At 44.6% G+C, this 26504-nt stretch overlaps 1 protein-coding gene across 1 annotated transcript in view; it reads left to right on the forward strand.

Annotated features, from left to right (window-relative positions):
- Nucleotides 1-26504, forward strand: part of LOC138265856 (outer mitochondrial transmembrane helix translocase-like) — a 114009-nt gene that overhangs the window by 37367 nt on the left and 50138 nt on the right. Inside the window, exons 2-5 of the mRNA XM_069213953.1 lie at nt 2966-3176; nt 15499-15597; nt 15998-16118; nt 24288-24488. Of these exons, the coding sequence (XP_069070054.1) occupies nt 3003-3176; nt 15499-15597; nt 15998-16118; nt 24288-24488 (595 nt within the window). The 5' untranslated portion in view covers nt 2966-3002. The remainder of the gene's footprint in view (nt 1-2965; nt 3177-15498; nt 15598-15997; nt 16119-24287; nt 24489-26504) is intronic.

A 26504-nucleotide genomic window follows, 5' to 3' on the forward strand; every position in this document is an offset into this window, starting at 1 on the left:
TATAGCTTCACCGAGGCAAATCTGACTGCCAGTAGCAGCAGGCGATACTGGTGTCTAATTAAGGTTTGGCTGGTGCTTTCTCTCTCAGTCTCTGACCCAGGCCATGTCTGTGCCAGAGATCTACTACCACAATGGGATGGAGTAACTGTGGTGTGGTGGGTTGGTCCCTTTGTCCCGTCAACTCCAAAGTTGAGCTCCCCCAGCCATCCTATAGCAGTGGCTGTCCCCAGTGACCTCTGCTGTCCGGAATCCTCTGACGCTGTCACCCCATGCGTCCCACCACCACCCCCTGACTCGCAACTCACCACCGCTGGAGAAGAAGAAGAAGGCTCATGATGTCGGATGCTGCTTGCGGCTCCTACAGCTCCTGTTTTGGCCCATGGCCACTGAGGCCCACGTGCCCCAGCTTGGTGGTGGGTGCAACATGTGGCTCCCCAATGCAGCCCCAGTGCGCCAAAAGTCCCAGAGTGCTCATCTTCGCTGTTGTTGGCCTCACGCTGTCATTGGGCTTGACAATGCCGTCAGATTTGTGGGCCCCTCGCTCCGGAGCCTCACTGGTTCGCATTCGCTATCTTGCGGCTCTTGGCCACATCCCCACTGGCTTCCCACTTTACATACAACCTTCACTGCCAGCATAGGCAGCTGCTTCTCATCAAATTTCACTTTATGCAGTCACTCGGAGGCCTTGGCGTATTATGCTGTTGACTTCAAACGGGTTGGCTTTCTGCTGGTGATGATGGTAATGTATTAAAAAAGCATAAATAGCTGATTCAGATGGCATTTGGTTGCAGATATCATGCAATCGTCCTCTCTTTGCTCACTGTGGTATTGTAAAGTATGAGCTATGTAGAGTGGCATTGGTGCTATGTTGTTTTTGATCCTTCCTGTCTCTTATAATGTAATTTCTTGTATTTTTGCAATTACTCGAGTGGGCAAATTTAACAGTCATTCATACTGAGGATAAAAATCACACCCGATAATACTACCTGGTAAATCGGGCTTCTGAAATACCAGGTACACTATTGCACACAGTAAATCTGATCCCGCAATACTCAGTTAAAACTCGGAGTTACAGATCCTGCTTCTGAAGTTACTTTAGAATTTTATAATACCTGGTGCACTGTTGCTACAGAAAGATACTGTGTAACTAGTAATGGAGGCCTCAATAGCTTCAGCAGTTCTGCGTGCTTCTTACACACAACATATAGGAACTCAGTAGCAGTGCAAGCTTAAGTCACATCGAAAAGGTACAACATGAGCATTTGTTGTGCTAAGAATAAACATATTACCACGCTCATGCTCCTCCACTGCCATCGATGTACAAAGCAAGTAGTGCATGATTGCACTACTGAATATCAACCACCACAATCTCGTGGTACAAGAACATCGAGCGACAAAATATGAGACAGTAAGTGCACACAGGGAAGTATAGATGTAATATTCCTAACTCCACATTTATCTTCCTTGAAGATATATGTACTGCGTAAGAACATATATGTGGATTTAGGTATGGAAAATCTAGAATTAGCTTTCGATATTGTTTTCAATATTTTGCCCTGATAATATTCTGAGGTCGATATTCAGCGTGAACACACTATACATGTAGCCTTCTTTTACACACATAACAGGCACAGCACAGACAGCAGCACTGCAAATATTAGATGCACAACAACGGGTGCTCACCTGGCTGCCAACACATGCACAACTGTCCCACTGATCCTCGTATGCACAATGGGAAAAGTCTTACAATATCTGGATCGTTTAGAGGCTGTTGGTAGCGCACGAGGTGCAGTGGCACCGGAACTGTATTCCAATTATGGGTGCCTTGCACAATACAACCAGGAGACTGCATCGTCTGGAACAAAAGTAACACTGACTCGTCCCATTCATAGGATTATATAAGGAGTCCATTTAAGGACAGAGGTGAGTCGGTTTGTGGTGGAAAAGGAGCAGCAGTGGGATGATCTCTTGGAGTGATCCACGCTGATCTGCCCTTTTGTCGCCCGTTCGCTTCCGACCCGCGCCCCTGTGCAGGATGCGCACCGGAAGCTTGGGGTCGGCTCCTCACGTTTTACTTGCTCCTGATATCGTGACATAAATGGGATATCAGGCATGATGGTGCAAATTAATCAAGCAAATTAATCAAACCTGTTCATAAAGATAAATTCAATCATAAGCTTACATTTACGGCCAAAGGTAACTTTTTACACTTGCCAGGTGTTCACAACTGGCAGACGGCCGCCCTTATCTCTGGGGACTAGTGTTTAGCTAAGCTCCATCCCCCGCAGGGCATCATAAGTAACAAGGGTCCGTCTGCAGTCTCAATTCACTTCACAAGCAGACAAAAGGCAATGAGTGCGTAGCTGTAAACTTGCCCACGTCTCTAGAGTGTTTTGCAACCAGTCCTGGATTTTCAGCCAATAACACCCCACGCACAGACAAACATCAGGTACAGAATAACAGGCAGCAGTGAACGCTTCCATCACGCACAAACAACAAGAACAGATCAGGACCAGACATACACATTTCCCTCACACAAACCGTGTACGGAACAGGCATCTTCCATGTAATCTATCCTTGCCCATAGTAGAGGTACAACACACGCAGCAGCTGTACAACCACTTCTCCAACACAAAACAGGAACAGCAATGAAAGCAGCTCGGACGCAACAATGTGCCATACAGGCAGCAAATCGCAAGCAGAGGTCCCACAAGCACGCAGTAGCAGTGCAAGTCACCATTTCACATCTATAGTAGTTACACGGTAGACCGCACCAGTGCAAGCTTCCTCGGATAAAATATAGCCGCAGCAAAGGCAGAAGTAGAGTACACAGAGTTAGCCCAGATTTGGTGCATCATTGCAGTCTCCTCTGCTCTTCCTTCACAGCTCTAGGATGCTCCAGGATGATTTAATCTCTGCAGCTACAACCGCAGACAAAATGATCTGATAATGTTTTTGTCTCCAGTCCTTAGGCTCTTACCCTTGAGCAGGTGGTGGACAACATGATTCTAGGAGAGACCCCTCAAGACCTCCTGCTCCGGCCCCTGACAAGAAGCCAGGCCATTGGGATGCTGCTTCGCCTGTCCGTCTTTGGAGCTGTCACCTACTTCAGCATCAAGTGGGTGTGTGATGCTCTGGACCCATCACGGGAGGAAAGACAACGCCTGAAGAAGAAGGTATGGACTCTCTGGCAGAGGGGCAAGTGGGAGGATTTGGGGGGTATTTTAAGACTAGCAGGAGGTAGGGCAAGGGAGAGCGAGGTGAGAACGCGAGTAAGCAATATACCGAGGGTCTTTTCCATGTTGTCCTTGGTCCTCCTGCTCAGTCTGTCATTCACAATCAGACCTCAAGCTCATCACCCTTCGAGCACATCCTGCTGACATCTCCTCCCTTAGGTCTCCTTGTCAACCTACAGTTAACCGTTCCACTCACACAATTGAACTCACTCCACCTGGGTCCCCTCGTGAGCCAGCCATTCATTGGTTGAAGTATGTTTATTACAAGCAGCAGGCACAATACAGCATTGCTGTCAAAGGAAAACAACTAGTCATCAGAAAATGAATAGCAACTGTGATAGCAATACTGCAATTACATCAACTGAACTCCATATATTCTATGATGAGCTATCTGAAGTAGTTTACTCAGTTGCATATCACGTTGACAATTAACAAGCTCAATGGCCTAAGAAACTGGGCTCTGTGTGTGGGGAGTCAGTAGACCTCTAGTGGGAATACACCTTAGGAGTGGTAATTCTACTCAAAAGTACGTATCTCAACAGTTAAAGGCACTTCATTTAACTTCCTATGAAACAGAGGGAAGTATTCATATTTGGCTGACAAGCCCCAAATAGAAATTATCAGACCAATGAAGTAAAAAAAGTAACTTCAGGTCCTTTCCTCTCACATTAGTGGTAATGCAGTGATGTGACCTTATTAACTCTCTGGCAGCCTCATGGTTAGTAAAGCTGTAGCTTATCCTTTCATATTGTTCCCCTAATCTGTAGGGGAACCACAGTGATACTGCTGAAAATCCTTAGGTATGAGTTACTTTTTTAATTTGCATTTATTACTTCTTCCGCATAGTTGTCTTACTCAGGTCTGGAAACACTTGTCTACCCACCCACCAAAAGAAGCAAAAAATATTTTTTTCGGCTGCCACTTTAGCCTTTAACTCTCTTTGATCTGCGTTATCCTGTTGCACCATTAGTGTTCCAGGTCTGGTATCTACTGACCAGTCCCTTTGTAGGGAGCCTAATGACAGTGATCACTTTCCCCGGTATGAGGCACAAGAACCCACAGCCTTCTCCTGCAGAAAACCCCGAACAAGAGCTTACATGTCTTCATTGTGGCTTGGGAAACTGGGCAACCCCACTGTGACGAAGTAAGCTCTTAGAGCTATATCTTACAGGGACGTAGCTTCCAAGATGTGTGATCAAAGCTATAGCGCACTCCTCAAATTAGTCTCGATGGTCAGACTCTATTTTGACCTCTGAACTCCTTGCTTGCAGCATGAAAATTCAGTGAGCCAGGTGAACAACCTCTTGCTCAATTTTAGTAATGCAGCCTTTAAATTGCCTCTAACATAGATATCGTCCTCGCCTTGATTCACTGAGGCGAATTTACAGGTTGCCATCATTTCATTAAATTGCTTTTTATCAGGCTTATTCTATATGTTGTAAATTGACCTCTTTTTAGGTGGTCACCCCTAAGTTCTTTAGGGACTCACCTGCTTGTAGTCTTGAACTCTAACCCTGTGACACTGATGTCCAGTACTAGTGTAAGTGCTCTTGTCCCTAAACATGTCAAGATTGACTTAAAACCTGACTGGCATATTTAACTTTCCTATAAAGCCATAGTATGTACTGCAGACATACACCTATAGCATGGAAAGTTAAATGCCACTTGTGGGATGCACAATGAATATGCTATCCGGTAGTGTGATGAGAACATGGCTTCAGGCTTACCCTGTGCAGCCTGACAGCAGTAGCTAGAGCCGTGCTGCACAGCCTTGTCAAAGTCACCCCTTTGACACATAGGAAAATCTTATTTAAAGTATCAAATGTCACCCTAAACACATCTTGCAGCCCACAAAGTAGTGTGTATAATATTTAAGAATGCAACTTGTGTGACATTAGAAATGGCATGTTCCCAAGTGACTAAGCCCACAACACCATTGTAAATGGTAAGTTTGTAACAGACAGGAAAAGTTGAAGTATAGATTATATAAGCTAATCTATAATGTTTGACCTGTGCCAGATACAGGCTTCATTTACAGATTTATTTTTATATTTAATAAAAATCAATCTAATGGTGAAGTCAGATTTTTATTAACTTTGTGGGAAATGTAACTTTAAAAAAGATCAATTTTCCCTGCCTCAAAGGAAGGGACTGCTCATTACCCTGGCCAAACCTCCTAGTGCCCACACAGGCTCAGCACAAGGGCAGTATGGTTTCCCCATCTTGGATTTTGAGAGTCAGGGGCACTGTGGGATTGTTTGTTGTAGGGCCAACAGGAACTGCTGCAAAAGTGTATAGGGTTGTCACCGAAAACCTTTACCCCATTGTTTAGGGAGTGGCCCAGATTCACCCCCACCCACTAGCTGGTGCCAGGCATAAATTTGGCTTCCCCAGGCATCATCCTTAGAAGACCTACCTGAGCTGTGGAAGATCAGAAGAGGACTTGACTTGCTGTCTGTGACCTGAGAGGAACCCTGAAGTACTGGACCTGCTCCCTCTTAAACCCAGGACAAAGAAGTAGACTTCATGAGTCAGTTGGCTCACTTTGTGTGGACACAGGGAGAGAAAAGCTGCAAGAGGTCTTTCCCCTCAGGTGCCAAGCTGATCAGTGGCAACTGGACTTTGCATTGGACTTTACTGTTGGCTTCTGCGAGACACCGCAAGAGTCCTGCAGCCTTAGAGGTGTATTTATGTGGTTTTAAAACTTTTTTCCTTTTAGACTTTTACTGAGACCAATCCACTTGGTTTAACCAACCAGGGCTCTATCATGGTAAGCCTCTTTGTTGGCTCTATTTTTACTTAAATCTTTAACAGTTCACAACTCAGGTTGTTCTTATTAGATTTTTTTTGTCATTTGATCTTATTTTGCTTATAAAAGGTTACTCTTTATTTTAATATCGGTTGTGGAGTTTTATTGTGTTTTGTGAGACTTTTCCTACTGTGTATACTTTACACATTGCCTTTGATTTAATCCTGACTGCTTTGTGTCATGGTAGCAGAGTCTGAGCACAGATTTTTTTTGTTTAATATGTGCCCTTATTCTTTGGGACTGGACACTTGTCCCCTCCAAATGATAATCCAATATCCATAAAGGCATACAGCAATTCAGTTGCACTTATTAACAATGCGGCAAAAATCTGGGTTAAGCCTGTGGCAGCTGACGGATTGGACAGACACTATCATGGGAACGAGCCAATATGATGGAGCTTGTGTAAAAGTGCGAATAGATGCACATGGTGGTGGATGCTGGCATGAATCCCTATGAGGGTTGTATGGGTGGTGTTATACAAAGTTGACCAGCGTGCCAATATATGTGCTAGAGTCCTAATGGCCTCTATGGTGGCTTGTCATGAGACTTGGGGGAAGATGCCAGAAGAATGGTGTCCCAGCCCACAGTTACACCGGGTTTCCCACCTCTCCATCTCAAAAGCCTAATGGCAATGTCTTGTGCCAGAGCCCACTTTTAAGGTTCCAGTTTCCAGACCTCAAGTGATGACGGATCCGGTACCTTCAGCAAACTGCATTGGTTGGTTTTGCAAGGCCCATTACAAGGCTCATGAACGCGCTGTTGGTTTTGGGCCTGTCCAACAAACCTAAAAGGCATGTCTGTAAGTCAGTTTCGTCACCACAGTGCACACATCTCTCCAGAAAGTCTGGATTGCATTGCACGCCCGGTCATCTACCTCATCTGCACCATATCTAGCACATCTATGGTGTACATTAATAAATATCTGGTGGAAACTGACCAGTGTGAGTTACGCACTGTGCACGTAGTTGAATTGCAGCAATTTGAGACCTGCATTCCTGGATACCCTAGATAAATGGCAGAGGACTGCCAGCCAGTCACAGTAATCAGAAAGTTCAATTTCAAGGTCCACTTGGTTGTAAGGTTTGATAAGCTCACTGTCTACCACCATTTGATTGCCCTACGTATATTTGTAACTTTTGTAGAGATGAGTTCTTTACGTTAGTAGTGTGTGTAAAATGGTATCCATTTCCTTCTCGTGATCTGATTTATCCCATGTGACGTCATCAGCTTTGCAGAGGGTATGTGTGTTAGGAACTGCCCATCAGGTAGGTCATAGATTGCTCTAAATTCAGCGAATCCCATGAGTGTTCCCAAGTCGAATAATTGTCCTTTATGGGTAATGGTGGCCGCTGACTAGTGCGCCCTGCTGACTGTCTGCCCTGCCTTCCTTAATCTAGGCAGCGCTGCCGTCAGCATTGTCTCATCCTCTATAAAATATAGCTCACCACTCTCATGTTTCACAGCGTGCTTTCCCTTCGAAGCGGCTGCTTTGTTTGTGAATAAGCCACGCTACTCCGTAAAACTCCACTGTTTATATTCTTTTTTGGGGATAATGGTCCCCATTGAAACATGTATGTATACAGTATTTGTGTAGTGTAAAATTAGCTGAAAAGGGGTGTGGTACAGCACAGGGTCAAGGGAAAAGATACAATCAACAGTTGATTGAAAGGGTAGCTGGTTTCAGAGAGTAGAAGTGGACTGTTATTTCACCATGAGGTAGAGTTATTTAGAAAGTATTTCTTCAGCTCAATGCTAAATTAGAGCAGAGTTTGGTGGCCCTGATGGATACAGGAGTGTTGTTTCAAATCCTGGTGAATAGCTGAAGACCTGTTGCTGTTTTCCTTTCTTGCACTTCTTCAGTATGATCGGGTCATGGTTTGCACGTGTCGAGAGCAAGGGGAGATGGTGGGCTTATCTGCCAGGTAGGGAGAAGTGCCTGTCTTGAAAGCTCTGTAACTGATAAAGCTGGTTTTGAGAGATCTGGCAAAAATGGTATGGTCAAATAACAGGGCTCGATGACCCAGTCCTTGTGTCCCAAATTAGTTTTAAAAAACATATTTGGGGGCAGGTTAGGGATACCCTGACCCACAGCACTTGTGCGGGAGAGTGTCAAGAGCGACACTCTCCCCCACGGAATTCATGGATTTTTTTTCATGCCACAGGACCCAGCCCAGCCTTCCTGTGAGGTACAGATGTAGTCTGCGGGAAGTACCATGGTACTCTGCGAGATGTACCACAAGACTGTGCAAGGTTTAGTAGTTGGAAGCTTGTACGGCCCCGGGTACCATGGATGTGATTCTTAGAGTGGTAGTACTGCAGGATTACTGTGGTACGGTGAACATTTAAAAAAGTAATACGTTTGTCAAATGTTGGGAGATGGTCAGCAGGGGGGATTAGCATCCGCAGAGGGCTGGCCTCTGGCCAGGCACTGCACCCAACCTCTGCTGCACAGCAGGGTACTGGCTGCTGGTTGGGGGTTGAGCACAGGTCCTGGCCAGGCCCTGCACCCAACACCCCCCGCTGTACACAGCCAAAGGCTGTGTGCAGCGGAGGGTTGGCTGCATGCAGGAGGGTGGCCAACCCCACCCTGTACATGTCCATAGGGTGTTGGTCACCTCCGAGCGGTTGGTTGCCTGTGGGGGTTGGGTACAGAGCCTGGCCTTGCTGATGGGGCAGCTGGTGGTTTGGTCACATACATGAGATTGGCTGCAGAGCCTGGCCAGCTGCCACGCACTTCATCCAAACCCACGCTGTGCAAGGCTAAAGGTGATTGGCTGTAAACGCCAGGGGGTTGGGTGCAGAGCCCAACTGGAGGCCAGACCCTGCTTCCAAACACCTGCTGTGCACAGCTGAAAGCCATGCTCAGCAGAGCAGGTGGCTGAATGTGATTAAAAAAACATAAATTCACTGAAAAGACACAAACATTGAAGTGACGTTTTTGTTCGGTATGGTAATAAGATCTTACTTTTAATTAAAAAAAACCTCAGAAATTCACTGAAGATACCAAACGTTAATGTGACGTATATTTAGGTATGGTATTAAGATCTTAAATTGCATTTATAAAAAAATCCTAGAAATTAAATGAAATAACAAAGGTTAAAGTGATGTTAGTGTGAAGTGTTGAAATAACACAAAAACTAACGTTTAAAAAGAAAACACTAAATTTCACTAGCTGTAGTGTAGGGAACTAATCATAACATGCTCGCCTGCCTTGCACTGCTTATGACTCCACATATTTAATCACTTATGACATGTTAAATTACATTATTGTTGACATCACTGTTGACATCGCAAATGACATCATTCATGGCAGCACTGATGGCATCATACAGTGAATATGACAGGTTCTATAATCCTTGTATACTAGAAGATATTCTAGTATACAATTACTTGAAATAACTCTAACTATAACTGCTGAATTTCTTTGGTTTTGTGCAAGTAAATTCAGAACCTAACTATAATGTCCCTGTAACCTTTGTTTTTTCAAGTGAATATATATATATATATATATATATATATATATGTATATATATATATATATAAACAAACAAACTGGTCCTCCTTACGGCGCGCTCTTTCATGCTGGTGCAGGTGTGAGGAATGGATCATTTCCTCTCATAAATCCAAGAACAAACAGTTGCAAGCAACTTTACCACCGCACTCCAGGAGGAAGTTCTTTCTCTCTTTTTCTTTTATTGCAGTCAGAAATAAGTCACCATCCTTCACCACCGACGCGTTTCGACCTACTGGTCTTGATCACAGTAAATTAGTCCTATCTCCATGCCCCCTATTTATAGTGTCTCTCCCATTACCCATATTAGTGCATTAGTCGGATTCTAGTCTGTCCAGGTGTGTCTCTTGTAATAGGGCAATGTCGGCCTGTTTGGAGTTACGGTAGTATAGAATTTTGTTTCGCTTAATGAAATAGGTGAGGCCATTTACATTCCATGATATGATTCGTAGGGGTGCTGCCGGTGCCTTGTTGGTGTTGGGCATCCCCGCTTCTTATGGAAACCCACCCGAGGGTGTGGGCACTAAGCGTAGGGCAGGAGAGGGAGGGAAGGGGTTAGGAAGGGAGGGAGGGGGAGTAGGGACTGAGCTCGGACTCTAGAGGCGGGGAAGGGGGGTGGGGGGAGGAGAAGACAATAAGCATGAGCAGAGAAAGGGAACCAGTAGGCAAGTCTGGAGGAGAGAAGAAAGATTAGAAGAAAAAGAAGGAGATCGGGACTAAAGCCCCGGCGTTCGCGAACTTTAACCTGCGGGTCTAAAACCTAGGCCGATTCAGCTCCGACGCCTGGCCGGCGGACCCCGCGCCGAGGGAGGCGGCTCACACGCAGCACCCAGGTCGCCCCTATACAGACACTTGCATCTGCGCGTGGATCTGGGCTACACGGGAAGGAAGTGAGGGGCCCGAGGGGGGGGGGTTGTGTAGAGGGCATGTACTGCTCTTATGACATCTTAGATCTAGAGGTGGGATGGTGCTGTCTCTTTGGAAGGGGAGGGGGAAGTGGGATGAGGAAAGGGAGCGGAAAGCAGGAGAAAAGCGCAGCGTGGATCTGCAGGTTTTTTGGGGGAAACAGGGTCAGTACCTTGGTCGTATCTAGAGGGATTTAGCCGCAAGGACCATGAACCATAATTTTATCTAAAGTGCTATGATGCTCCTATACGCTAGGCAGTTGTACCTATAATCTACTTTACTCTACTCTACCGCCCACAGTGGGCCCTCCACAGCACTCATTGGAAAACAAACCCAACCAGGACGAATTAGCAGTAAATGAAAACAGTATAACAGTTCTAACAGTTCCTAGAGGGTGCTCAAAATCGTTTTTCCAGATGAAACAGATGAAATAGGGGTGGTGTTACTGAAAAAGAAGGGGGGGAATTTCTGAGCCTCCAAGGGAAGAGAGAGCAAGGAAGGATATACGGAAACAGATGGGAATAAGCAAGGACAATCAAGAACAATAAAAAAAAGTCGAGGCCGATCAAAGGCAATGGCTCTCAGTGTTATTATGTCTTAGGGGTGCACAAAAACAAGTACTCATCTCTCCATCTGGTCTTCTCCGCCGTAGGATCCCTTTGGCGCATCCGCAACAGTCCATGGTTTACAATAGCGAAGGCCCCGAAGGGCACTGTGCCCGTTTGGCCTCATGTGGGGGGCACTGTGGGTTTCAAAGGGGATTGGGAATTGTCTCTATCTGACTGCTGTGTGTACATCACCACTGCCTGGAGTACTTGGCCCCTGTCGTCACAGCTTTTTGTTAGTCTGTCTAGGTCTCTTCCCCTGGTTTGGGGATCCATGGTCGTTCTTCCGTCAGGATCAAGTGCAGTTTCTGGATGGCCGGCTCCCGAGGGTAGGCCCGTGTGTCCTGGGGGGTCTGGGCTGTTGTTTCCATGGATTGTGTCTGGTCATGGAGTCCCTCTAGGAATGTTCTCAGGTCCTCCGGGTCGTAGAAGGTCCGTGATTCCCCGTTCTTGGTGATCCACATCCTGGCCGGCTCGAATAGGCCGAATTTCACATCCAAGTGGCGAAGACGAGGGCGAAAGGAAAGGAAAGCTCTCCTTCGTTCTGCAGTCTCTTTGGAAAAGTCAGCTGAAAGTCGGATTTCCAGGGTGCCCAACCGAAGTGGACCTTGCATTCGGGCTGTCTGTAGCAGTTGGCGAGCCTGCCCATGGCGCAGCATGCAGGCTATGATTAGGCGAGGGCGGCCCTTTCCGTCTTGTCTCTTGGGACCAAGTCTGTGCACCCTTTGAAATTCCAAAGGAGGATCAAATGTTGTATCCGTTAGCTTGGGGAGTGTGTCTCGTAAGTAGGAGAGTATGTCCGCGCCTTCAATGCCTTCCGGAAATCCGAGAAGGCGAATATTGTTTCTGCAGCTTCTGTCCTCCAAGTCAGTTAGTATACTACGAAGGTGCAGGAGTTCCTGGTCTCTCTCGGTCCAGGAGGCTACATGGGTTTCCTCTGTCGTCACTCGGTGGTCTAGCCCGGAGATTTGCGACTAGAAGGCCGCTATCTCCAGGTGCATAGATCTTGTCTCTGCCGTCAGCGCCACCATGGCGTTGTCCATACCCTCCAATTTGCGACCCACCACCGATATCTCCTGTAATATACGGTCCATTGACGCACCTTGCGTGTCATCTGTCATGTTGGTACGGGGGTCCTCTACGGGGGGTGTTTCTGTTGATGCAGGGCTTAGGAGAAGAGTAGTTGGCGGGCTGGTTTACCCGATGTTTTGCCCGTCGTCTTGCCCCTGGGCATTGCAGGTTCCCCCATGCATGCAGAGGTCCAGAGGATACCTGTCCTTGTCACAGCAAATGCAGAGAGCGTAGAAAATGAAGAAAGAGGGGGTAGGTAGGTAGGGAGGGGGCACCGACAACCTCAGAGAGCAGACATCCAGATGCTTGGGCAGAGTGTGAGTCCGGGTACAGGTGCAATCTCAGGCAATCTCTCACTGTTCCAGGGGAGGGGGGAGGTCAGTATGGGGATGAGACCCCTGCCGCTCACCGGCCCCTGCGTTGGCGAGGAAGACCGCAAACAAGGAGAATTAGTAGGAGTGAGGATGAGGTGCGCCTCCTAGATTGGGCCTCCTGGGTCCTCGAGGGCACAACTGTTGTTGTTGTCCCTGATCTTATTTCTTTCTTTCTTCCCCTCTTTCTTTCTTTCTGTCTTTCCCCCTTTTTTTTTTCTTTCTTCCTCTTCTTTTCTGCTACTTAGTTCTTCTTTGTTCTTTGTTCGTTTTTATTTTTCGTTTTTTCGTTTTTTTCATAGTTTTGTTTCCCCCTGAGTGCCTCCGTTATGGCACAGGATAGAGGTGGAGGGGTAAGTGTTGCGAGGGCCGCGAGTGTAGGGCTCTCCAGGTCCCCAGCTGAGTTGGGTAGATTGCTGGGGCAGACGGGGGAGCTCTTTGGTGTCCGCCCCCCCTAGATTCACAAAGGAGGGAGGCGCGCCTCCAGGGCCGGGCCTCCCTTCTATTCAAGGCTGCGGCTTTCCACACCGCGGGCCTCTGGCTCGTCCTCCGCTCCCCCCAGGCTCGGGGGAGAGCGGTTGTCTCCCGCTCGGGTCGGCGAGGGTGGGCGGGTGGATTCCCGGTCATCCGCCGTCTCCAGCGTCCACAATAAAGGGAGGTGCGCCTCCTACCTCAGGCCGCTCTCCGGAAGGCGTGTCTCCTATTTCGGGCCACTCTTCTACTCGCGGCCGCGGCTTTCCATCCCGCCGCGGGCCTCGATCTCGTCCTCCGCTCTCCCCCCAGTCTCTCATGGGAGAGCACACATCTCCCGCTCGAGCCGACGGCTCCCCTGTGGCTCCGACCCTCCGCGCGCACTCCAGCAATGGTTGGGGGGCCTTCGCCGTGCCCCTGGCCCCGCGCCCTCGACTCGCAGCGCGCCGCCTTACGGAGCTCGGCTCCTAGGTGGCCATCATAGATCGTGGCCAGACCACGCCCCCATACCACCTACATTTTAAATTGAGTGCTGACATGATAGGAACGCTACACCTTTTTTCATTACCTGAAAAATTATGCCTCACTTGGAAGAGGAGACTATAGTGCTAAAATCACACACAAAATAACACTGGGATGCAAAGTTACTTGTATTACTAACCCTCATGACTTAATGGTTTCCTTAACATAGACTACAAGCATAAACTATACTGGTAAATCAAAGAAAGACAAACACATAGAATTAAAACACAATATTGCTTATGTCCATGTGTATGACTTCATGTAAACCATATACTGAATGTGAACTACGTTATTATCTTAAATTATTCTTTCGGATTGTTAATATATATTTGATTATCATCACTTGTAAGGATTTATCACTTCTTGAAGCAAAGAAGAAAATATTTTTTCAAACATATAATTTTCCATGTGTTCACAATATCAATGAAAACCAGCAACATCTCGTTTAAAAAATGTGTATTTTTTAATTTCATTGTTTATTTTATTCAGGATAGTATACATGACACTACAATATTTATTTGTTTCACAGAACTAAGTATTTGGTGCCTCGGGTTACTGGCGGAGCTGCAGTACACATCACATCAATGTTTACCTTCTGTTCTTTGCGTTGCCTCTTCCACCATAAAGGGCAGGTATAACAAAGGCAGTGCCTGGAACTGGATTGAACAAGCCACGGGTCGCAACCAATACATTAATTTCCGAAAACCTTGGTGTTAGATTTAATTGGATGCAATTATTATCACATCTGACAGGGGCACTTGTAATAAATACGTTAATAGTGTAACATTTAGCTATCAGTTAGGTGACATTTATAATGTGAAGTATATGAGATAGAAATATCGCGGTTAAGAACACGGCGACTGCAGGCCTTTCACACATAGGCAATCAGAAAATGTGGAAGTTCTGATTAGGATCCTGTGACATATGTCACATTACATTCCCAGTAGTCCATTTGGAAATCTCCACCTGACACAGCTTTCGAGACACACTTTGAAATGTTTGTGAATTGAAAAAAACTGTAAAGGTATGTTCAGGCGGCAATGTCCACCTATATCGTTACTTCTTTATGTTTAGAATGAACCGATTTGTGTTCTGTCACATCTTAGTTTTGCACTGTAGAAATGTAGCATCATATGTGCTATACAATATATAATGACAAGGTAATTGGTCATTAAACTAGGCAGTTTTGATTAAAAGATAAAGTGCACTCAAAGACATACATTTGTTGGTGCATGTTTGCACAACAGCATATCAAGTTGCTTTTTGGTTTTATTAATGTTATTAATAGCTGTTACAATAAAATGCATAGGTGTGAATTCGTAATGACTACTACAAAATATTCATTTTTACTACTGCCTTTTTCAACTCCTTCTCTTACTTCTTATCGTGTATGTCTTTTTACTTCCATGGCTGTCCTTGCCCTGTGTCTATGGCCCTCTGACCTCTCTAGTTGAGACTGTCCTACCATCTGTTTTGTTGCACCATCCCCTTCTCATGACCAACGTGTATGCTTTAAGTGGACTTAAGAGGATTCACTTATATGGTTAATTTCGAAGTAACAAAATAGGCAAACATGCTAGGCAAATTTTGAGTTCTAGGCAAATGGAAAACAGTTCCGTACGATCTCTTTGTACTGTCTGCAAAAGCAGTATCAACATTCTGCAACCATGTGATACAATGGCCTCAACATATTTCCCCCCTGCTGTCCAGCCCAATTTACCTTTATACAACTGCAAATGTATTTCTCAGCAGTTAGGTTATATTTTACCTCACACAACTATAACATCTACTAGAAGACTGGCTCCATGAGTATCAGTAGTTCTGGAACCTTTTGGCACGACACTGGGCAGGATTGTCAGCGTTTAAGGAAGTTTAACTCTGTATATTGACACATTGCTGATCATGGTTGCCTCTGTGGCTGGAATGCTTTTATTCTTTGTTGTACAGTACTTGACATGTCAAGGGTGTGTATGATGCTCTATGTCTGTGTTCCCAGGCTCAACGCTTGATGAAGAAGATAGGCGTTGAAGGTCTTATACTAACAGAGCATGAGATGAGCATTGCAGCCCATCTAGTGAACCCCAGAGACATCAAGGTAAGAGACGAGGGGCGAAGAAAAAATCAGTAGTCCTAAGTCAAGCAAGTACAGTGGTAACATTAGCTTTTAGGAAGTCAGAGGATGGGGATAACTGGCACTGAAGTAGAGGGTGGCGAAGGAACTGGCAGTCAGAGAGCAGGGGCGTGTTGTGACTGTTAGGATTAGCGCATCCCTAGAGGCAGATCATAAAAATATGTAATACCTAAGAATGTTACAGAGCTCTCTGACCGCACTGTTTGTTCGTGGGTGGAAAACAGTTCTTCACTTTTGGGCACCCTATAATGAACATGGCAGTAGCACCTCAGGACTAACTCCACCTCTGACTTCTGCTCTTTGGACCGGATTCTCCCTGACTTTCATAGCCAATTCCTATGTTTAAACTCCATCTCTTTTTCAGGTGACTTGGAATGACATTGCAGGGCTCGATGATGTCATCGCTGATCTTCAAGACACAGTTATCCTTCCTTTCCAGAAGAGACACCTGTTCAAGCACTCGAAGCTCTGCCAGCCCCCAAAAGGTAACCAAGCCACTGGCGTACCTTAACGGAACTGTATGGAATGACAAAATACAGAAAGAAAAACATGGATTCTTAAATGCTTGAAAAGGTAACCTACGGCTTCTAATCACTTAAAAGGGAAACCTAGAGTCTTCCCTTCCTCCTTGAAAGGACTCCTCCAGCCTCCTAAATTCTAGAAAGTTATCCCAGTCCCTTCTGAACCTGAAAGGAAACCTAGGGCACCATAAACCTCATAAGGTAACCTACTGGCAACCAATCTGGAAATGTCAGGTAACCCCGGGATAGAAAATGTGTGGCCACGGAATTCCTGAAAAGATCATTTACAGCCTCACTGCCAAAAAATAACCCTCTGGATTGATTGTATATTCCATGCTATGACATTCCAGAGAGTACGTCCATTGTCACCATTATGTATTACAATCTTCCCTACCCCACCTCCCATTTCCTCCCATCCTCTTGTTCTACTTATTTTACTATTTTGGCACTATGGATGTGCTACCTCTGGCTACTGAAGAACTTTGCATTAATTATACTTCTTTTTGTTATTTAGGTATGTATCATGTATGCATTCATTGCATAGATTCTTTCCAAAGCTTAAGTAATTAAGAAACCTACTGTTTTCTGCACCCTAAATAGTCACCCTAACCCAGAGGACAGCCTACTAAGAGGAAAAATGTAAACTATTACCCCTTGACCTCCTAAAATGTTTTACACCGCATCTGCCTCCAAAATACAGCCTTACGGAAAAGGTTTATTTTACAAATTAGGGCTCTAAACAGTGCGTTTAAGGGCACTTTTTGGCCCCATAATTCCTAGAAGGAATCTTATTTCTTCCTAACCCGAAGCTGTAATCTCTGGCCTTTCTACCTCTAAAGAGAACCCCACAGGCTTATATATTCTGTAAACTAATCTAAGGCCTCTTATCCCTGGAAGTTAGTTTATATCCTCCTAATCTCTGATAAAAAAACATAAAATCCTTATCCCTGAAAATAAACCTATGGTGCTTTATGGTTTAGTAACCACAACATGAAATCCATGGCCTCCTAAACCCATTAAAATTCCTTTCTCCTACACCCTGACAGCAATCTTCCTGCATCCTACACCGGAAAAAAAACCTAAGCCCTCATCCAGTCTGAGCAAAACCTACGGCCCTTATTATCCTGCCAAATAGTAACTTGTGTTCTCCCAAAGCAAAACCTGGAGACTTCTAAACCATGAAGAATCCAGTGTCCTCACATTTCCAAAATAAACCTATAGCCTTCTTACTCCTGTGTCTAAAACATACAGCCTCCCACACTCTAATTGTAAATCTATGGCTTCAAACACAAAAGACATTTCTCAAATATTTTCTTTCATAGATTCACATGCTTGAATCATTCCCCGTCATCGAAGTGGGGGTCCCACGGTACCATAGAAAGCAGTAGAGAAAAATCTACATAGGATTTACTGTTAGAGATATTAACTTCAGTAGCTTATTGGTGTCCTTAAAAATGACCCAAAGTCCAGCCAGTCTGGTGACAGCACCCTTTAGACCCCTCATCACAGAGGCTCTAGTCTCTCAGATATTCTACTGCACATCGTGTGACTGGGGTCTCCCTGAGCTCTGCTCAGTTTTCTGCCTTTGTTCTCAGATATTGAGAAGATTTCTCTTCAGGACAACCTTTGTTCTTTATATTTCCACATATTTTGACTAAATAAACATGTCATTACCAATTGAAAAAGGATTATTTAGCCCCTGTTTTGCTCTGAAAAAAATCTCTGGAATGCGCTCCTTAGTCTAAAGAAGACATTTATTAATTCACTTTGCAAGGTTCGTAAAGGAGATTAGCATGCTGAAAGTACATGTTTCAAAATGGTCACACTAATTAAATATAAACATGTACAACTGATTCTCCACTGCAGTATACACAGCAAATGTATGTATCTATAATACAATGCAAAGCAAATAATGAATTAAAAATGCATCACCATGAGGCAAGGGCAAATTTGCTTCATCTCCCTCCTATTCAGCATCAGATCGCCAGATCCCAGAATCTATCGCGGAGAGAGAGATCAATTATCCTCACGGGAAGGATGACATACCTCAGTGTCCTGAGCATGTCCGAGATCTGAGTCACTCCCCGGTCTATCTGGTCTCGGCCTCTTAAACTTTGAGCAAACAAGAGAGGAGGATTCTAGAAACTCCCTCCCACTGCATAAGTTTATTATTTAAAAAATGCTGGTTACATTAGGCCAGCTTAGAAAAGAACACGTCCGAATTGGCCAAAATCCCAAGGTGCCCTCTATCAAAACAAAACCGTTCCCTGCCGTCCTAGTACATTCTTATCAGCCTAAGGCCTCGGTGAGAAAGAACACACAAACATGCAGAATAAAAACATGAGCCCATTGTATAACGTGGAAAATTACTTGCAACTTTTAACGTGGCGGTGACTAATGCTAAAATAAAGTCAATAGGAAAAATGATGTTGGTGGTCACTAATGTGACGGTGTGTTGCTAGGCTAAGTGTAACGTGGAGTCAGTGGTCAAAACAGAAATATCATTACAGCCCCTGAGGCACCTGTGGGAAAATGATTCTCCACTCAGATGACCCACATAGGGATTGCATCTACTGCCTTCATCCGGAGCACAAGGTGAGAGACTGCAAAATGTGCTGCACTTTTTCCCCAAAGACTTTGAAGGATAGAGAGGTTAGGCTACTGTTGTGGCTCCCGAATCTCAGATCTTAGGAATGCCCCCTGTCTGAAGAGGATAGTGATGGGTCCTCAAAGACTGCAACATCCTGCAAAAGGGAAAGACGAAGCAAAAGAGGGTCTCCAGGATCATCTCATAAGGCAATGAAAATGTCCCACCATAGCTCTGCTGGACATTCTAAGAGAGGAGAGCGCCCTTCTTCCTCAAAAAAGGAAAAACATTTTAGCAGAAAAGGTTAATTCTGAATCCTTCACTCCTTCCATCAAAGAAGCTCATACAAGGAAAACATCAAAATGCTTGCCATCTTCTATGAAATCTCTGGGGCAGTCTCTACTTCACAATTGACATTCTCGTCAACAGCACCACTGTCAATGGTCGCTTCGTCGACAGCAGCTTCTACTGTGACTGTGACAACAGTAACGTTGATGTTAACTACCGCATTCGTGCCCGTGATTATCTCGCCGTCACCTCTATCATCAACAATCATAATAAACAGGGTACTTTCCAAACAGAAGGCTCTATCAATGGCATCATCACCATACACAGCGGCCATATCTACAGCAATGAAAATGAAACTGTTAATGAAAACGTCCACGAGAGACCCATCAGCAAAGGAAATTCTGTCAATGCAAGATCTGTTGACGGGAATATTACCGTTGACGACGGCACCATCGACAAGGGAACCGTCGCCTTTTATAATGACACCATCAACGAGGAAACTGTCATCGTCAAAGAGAGAACCATTGACGAGGAAATTGACGATGACAACATCATTGGAACCCATCTCGTTGGTAAAAACATAATTTGTTCCATTATCCTTGATAACAGTAAAGAGCAAATCTCCAAGAGAGACAATTGTACCATCTCACATCTCACCCCGTAAGGTTTCGCTTGTTCCTTGGCATATCTCCTGGATGATGGTGACTCTGAAGAGGAAGGCCCTTTTGGTTTGGCTCGTAGTCCATCTGAACTCCATGTGAAATGCCAATACGACAACGAAGAGGAGCAACAGTATTATGATGAACATTACGCTGCAGAAAAGTCTGGACACGACCAAGAGCACTACTCCATTTATGACGAGCATTAACAGCATGAACCTGCAATCCAGATGCCAATGTCTCTGGTAACCAACTTGCAAAACATGCTCCAAGACTACTACCACAGATTTCCAGATGCAGTGGCCGCAACTTTGTTACCGCAAATGCCAACGCCAAGACCATCTCCTCCAGCGAGCTTACTGGTAGTGCGTTCTTCACTGCTTTTTACTGCACTTGCAACACCACTGCCAACACTGACTGATACTTCAGCTGATCCCTCAGTGGATGACGCACCTTCCACTGATGACAACAGGGAGGAAGATGAAATTAGAGACGCCATCTCAGTCACACAACGAATGGGATGACTATCTCATCCAAACACCATCCCCTTCAGGATGTACTGCACCTTGTCAACCGAGGAGATCATATGACAGCCTTACATCTCCGCGATGCCTGCTTCAATGTTCCAATCCACCCAAAGCACCACAAAAGTCTATGATTCAGGGTAGCCAGCTCCCACTACTAGTTCAGGGTGCTACTGTTCAGAGTGAAGTCAGCACCACACATTTTCATCAAAATGCTAGCTCCAGGGGCAGCCTATCTCAGACAGAGAGGAGTGCAGATATGCCCTTACCTGGACAACTGGCTTATAAATGCACGCACATATCAGCAAGCAGCAAAGAATACAACAACATGTCTATCTTAATTCCACAGTTTACGTCTCACAGTCAATGACCAGAAATCACACCTGATCCCCAAAACAACGATAACCTTCTTGGGAGCATTGCTGGATACAATCCAAACCTAAGCTTTCGCCTCACAGGACAGGCAAACAAAAATTCAACAGCTGGCACAGAAATTAACCACAAAAAAGTATGTTTCTGTTTCACTGTACAAATCAGTCCTAGGAATGCTCTCCTCATGCATTCCCTCCATACCAAATTGCCACTTTCACATGAGACAGGTACCAGAGGAGCTAGGCAAACCATAGCTACAAATTCACGGATCATTCAACGACTTCATACAAATTACCCCAAACATGATCCAGGCAATGCTTTGGTGGTCGTGTAGGTCAAACCTGTACAAAGATCTATCATTTCTGGTACAGATCCCTGAATATGTAATAACAACAAACGCGTCCCTGGAGGGGTGGGGCACTCATCTCAAAGACCTGACAATCAGAAGAAAAGGGAATCTCTCACAGACAGACCTGCACATAAACTTATTACAGCCGAACGCCATCGCCTTGACACTGAAATCCTTTCTGCCCAAGATAGCACATTCATCAGTGCTCATTTGCACAGACAATGCCTCCAGCATGCAGTACATAGACAAGCATGGAGGAACATGCTTACCAGCGCTATCTCAACAAGCTCAGGAAAATGAGGTGACCCTCCGACACCAAATATTTCTGAGAGCAGAACGTGTGCCAGGAACATCCAGTGCCATAGCAGACTCATTGAGCAGTAGTAATACCACCTGCCATGAATGGGAGCTCAGTCGATTAACTCTGGGCACCCTTTTCCATTTTTGGGGCAAACCAAACATTGACCTGGTTTTGCAACAAGAGAGAACTGGAAATGCCCATTCTTCACAAGCAGGAAAATCCCAGTAGGGATCTCTTTCCCCCGATCCAGTTATTTGCAAGGTTCCTCAGGAAATTGAAGAGAGAACCTTGACAGATTATCCTCATTGCTCCCAGGTGGCCCTGACAATTGTGGTTCACAGAACTCTTGCTCCTCTCAGAGCAGCCCGGCGTTCAGCTGAAACCAACATCAAAGTTGCTGACAATGAATTAAGGCCAGGTCTGTCATCCCAATCCAACATTGCTTCACTTGTTGGCTTGGCTCCTGAGTTCAATTAGTTTGCAATGCTAGATATTTCACCTGACTGTAGAGAAATCCTTGCAAATGTTAGGACAGAGAGAGCTAACAAAACATACAAACTTAAATGGAAACACTTTTGTTTCTGGTGCATGGACTCCAAAGTTCATCCTTTCACATCACCACTTGAGCAGATTCTTCTATATCTACCTCAGCTAGCAAGATTCGGCCTCTCCCATTCTTCCATCAGAGTTCATCTTACAGGGATTTCAAGACTTGGAGGATTCTTTAATACACCTTCATTATGGTCTTCCAGGTTCATAAAACACCCCCCTAAAGGGCTATTCAGGACCTCTCCTCCTGTGAAACTACCTCATCCTTCTTGACAGCTTAATGTTGTGCTTTCGCAAATTATGAGGCATCCATATGAGCCCATTCACAGGGCGGGATTGAAATATCTCACTTGGAAAACAGCACTACTGGTGGCACTCACCTCAGGCAAAAAAGTGAGCGACATCCGAGTATTCACAATAAAACAACCTTTCCTCCAATTCAAGTCATACAGTGTTACTACTTCAAACCCATCCTAAGTTTATACCTAAGGTCCCTTCGGACTTTCATCTAAATGAACCAGTAATACTGAGAACATTCTTCCCAAATCCTCAAACAGTTGCTGAGAAGTCTTTACATACTTTAGATGTCAAAAGATGCCTAAAATTCTATTTACACTGGCTCATCTTATCAGCAAAGCGGATCAATTATTTGTGGCCTAAGTAGATTTAAGAAAATGGTTTCCTGTTTTTAAACAGAGCATAGCCAGATGGATTGCATTAGCCATCCAAATTAGTCACTGGCAAGCAGGAAAACCATTTATCAACCAGGTAAAGGCCCACTCCACCAGAGCTGTCTCCACCTCCTCAGCCCTCTTTGTTGGGGTGCCCATTCAACAGATATGCCGGACAGCAAAATTGTCCAGAAGGCACACCTTTACCTAGCATTACTGTCTGGATTCCGTCGAAAGAAGTGATGCAGCAGTAGGAGAAGTAGTTCTACGACATCTGTTTCAATAAGGCTAGCCAATACAGTTTCCCACCTTTTGCTATATAAGTATAATGTTTTGGAGAGTAAAGGGTTAACTGATTCAAGCATGTGAATCTATGAAATATCCAATACTGGAGAAGTAAATAAGTTACTTACCTGTAACTGTAGTTCCCAGTGTTAGTATCTTTCATAGATTCACATGTGACCCACACTCCTCCCTATAGAGGCTCACATTCTTTGCATGATGTATACAAATCTCTTGTGCTAGGAAATCCGAGAGACTGGAGCCTCTGTGGTGAGGGTTCTAGAGGGTGCTGTTGCCTGATTGGTTGGACCTTGGGTCTTTTTGTAAGCCACTTATAAGATATTGAAGTGAATGTTTCTAACATTAACTCCCATGTAGATTTTTCTCTGCTGCTTTCTATGGTACCATAGGACTCCAACTTTGACGACAGGGAATGATTCAAGCATGTGAATCTATGAAAGATACCAATACTGGTGAATGACACTTACAGGTAAGTATCGTTTTTTTCTTCTACACCTTAAAAGATAATCTATTGCCTCCTGATCCGCAAAAGTAAACCTGCATCTCCCCTAACTCCACAAGAAACCTTTCACCTCCCATTTGCTGAAAGGAAATCTACAGCACCCTGACATCAAAATGTATCCTACTTTGTATCTGCCCCCAGAGAAAAGTATCAAGACCAAATTGCTTGCAAAGTAAATGAGGCTAGGAGAACACGCTGTGGGCTAGCGTATTTGCATTAAATCGAATGATTGATCGACTAGGTATCCTAAATATATTAGTCATCAAAGTTGCATATTAAAAGCTTTATATGAGCTCCAAATTTCTTTTGCACCCTGCACATTAAAATTAAGACAGAGATATGGCATGCAATGGAGGTTCTCTTGCAGCTTCTCTTCTCCCTTAATGGAGGGTGATGGGTATTCTCCCCTAAAACATTTAGATGTGATGGTAGTTTGGCACCTTCTTTGGTGGGTGTAGAGAAGGTCGATGGAGATCTTCTGGGGTTTATGTTTTGCAGATGTTGCCCAGGGGTGATCAGCAGAGTTGAAGGGGGATGTTTTTATGGAAACCAGAAAAAAGGATTATATTAGTGAAGCCTGCTGTAACTAATATTAGCGTCTGAAGTACTACCACATCTCTCCACAGTGAGGTTATTAATTCTTCTGATGGAACTTGTAATTTGTCTTCCTAAAAAGCCAATAAAAATATCTTTACAAAACAAAATTACAACCCATCTGCATCGTCTTGGACTTAAAAGTAGTTAACACACCTTTCACCTTCATGCTCACTCATCCGCCACAAATAACAAAGTGCAATGATATGATCCTCAGCCATCTGTTAACAAAAATACCCACGTGTGATTGGTTCTGGTCCAGTATCACAAACCAGTTCTGGTCCAGTATCGCACATAATGGTAGCTCAAAATACAAATCAGTAATTGAACATCTTTGAAATTGATTATCTATGGATTTGAGATAGAGATACATGTTGCCCTCTGTGAATTTATGTAATGACTCAATGCATGCTCTACTATCTGTTCTCCTTCAGGAGTATTGTTGCATGGACCTCCGGGCTGTGGAAAGACCCTTCTGGCCAAGGCGATCGCACGGGCATCTGGATGCCAGTTCATTAACCTGCAGCCTGCAGCTCTCACAGACAAGTGGTATGGAGAGTCGCAAAAGCTCACCGCCTCTGTCTTCTCACTAGCAACCAAGTTGCAGCCCTGCATTATCTTCATCGATGAGATAGGTACGAGGAAGGGGAGGGAGTATACACTTCGGTGGGCCACTGGGTGGTGCTAGAGGGACAGTATAATCCAACATTCTACTAAGAGGAATAAAGGATACAGACCAAGTAGAGATCTTGTATCCTTCTAGTTCATAAGTAGAACAAGGCATCAAGGGCTTATTATAAAAGTACAGTACGCTACAGAGCATGTGTTGTATCAACAGCAGTTCTCACAGGGATAAATACCTCCTTTCCTCTCATCACATCTGCGGGACGAAGAGCGCACAGACTAGACAGGATGCGGCCTGATGAGTTAATGCCATTGTTTCCCTTAGTACAAAAATATCGTATTCATCCAACAGTCCTATGCCTCATGAGTGCATACTTCTGCAGTCCTTTCCCCATCTCTTTCAGCCATCTCAGTGGGGAGTGACGCATATAGAAATCATCACCACATATTGAATATGAACTGTATCCAATCTGCCCTTTTTGTTATCACTGTTAATTTAACTGACGACCCCATACAGTGTTTTGGAACCTAAACTCACATTCTGGAGCTAGGTTCCAAAATGAGTATTTGAAAAGACATCTCTTACCGAATACAAGTGCCAAAGCTAAGTATTTGCTTGTTTGTGTGTCCTGTGTATGTGGCGCTAACCTTTGCAAGCATATTTTAAATGTGTTCAAGATCTAACACGTGTGTACCCCATCAAGAATGTTGTACCCTTAGTATGAACAAACTGAATAGTAGAAGGTATCCAGAACTTCAGACGAAAGTTGGATTACATCCGTGTCTTGGACAGTTTGCAGCTCTGTCTGTGTCTAATATACGTTTCCTAAAGAGTGTTGAATACATTTGTCAGTACCACAGAGTAAATGGGTTTGAAGCACTAATTAGAAAAAACCTCTTATGAGTTGACCTTCTGCTTTTGTTGCTGCATCAAAGTAATGTCCCAGTGCTTAACCCATCTAGATCTCACATCTTGCACAGTCGGTTGGGGAGGAGCAAACCACAGAGTTATACACAATGGTGACCTATCTCCTGAATCCTTGTGAGCTCATCAAAGAATAAGGAAGTGGAGATACTAATGTCCCTCGCTGTAGAACATTCAAACACGTCCGCAGTGCCATCCATATCTTTATAGTGACCATTAATTGGCTCAGCCTGAAACCATAGAGCTTTCACAGTTTTCACCATTCCTTCATACTTTCTCAAATTAAATTCTGACAAACGGAAGTTCTTTGCTGTGATTCCTGCGACCTACCACCTCTTAGTCTTTGGTGGCCTGAGGAAATTATTCCACACCCGACCCATGCTGGGAATAGTACTTGACTCAAGCCTCTTCTTCTCCACCCAAATTAAACAAGTGTTATCAATCTGCTTTGCCAAACTCAAATCGTTTTTGCATTTGATCCCTGAGGTCACACATAAGATAGTGGTCAACTTGCTGGTAACTTCCCACTTGGACTGTGCAAATAGTCTATATGTGGGATTTCCTGCCTACTTAATTCAAGGACATCAAATGGTCCAAAATGCAGCAGCTGGGCTGATCCGAAGAGTTCTGTACTGGCAGGCTATATCACCTCATCTGAAACAACATCATTGGCTGCCTGTCAAAAAGCTCATTCAAATCAAAGTCCTTACTGTTAGATCTATATATAATAATTCACATGATGTTAGAATACATTTAGGCATATTCTAACCTCTATATCCTGACATGCTGGTCAGGATCTCCAAGCAAGTTAGCTAAGTAGTTCTCACTTCTCTGTGGAAGTACATACATCCAGCCAGTTTACTACCTGATGTACAAGGAACACATGGTAGCAATGTTTAAAATCTGACGCCTCTAACACCCACCTATCATATGAAAACTTGACCTCCAGTTGTCATCTAAGTTGCTTGTGACCTCTACACCAGCGGATTGACCTAGAATTCAACTGGGAGGGACCTCTTAAATATTCTATAATTACTTATCTAGGTATTATTTCACATGCTGTGGGTTGTTAGTAACCACGTCTCCAGGTATTGATTCACTT

This window comes from Pleurodeles waltl, chromosome 11 (genome assembly GCF_031143425.1).
Source record: "Pleurodeles waltl isolate 20211129_DDA chromosome 11, aPleWal1.hap1.20221129, whole genome shotgun sequence".
Classification (NCBI taxonomy): domain Eukaryota; kingdom Metazoa; phylum Chordata; class Amphibia; order Caudata; family Salamandridae; genus Pleurodeles; species Pleurodeles waltl.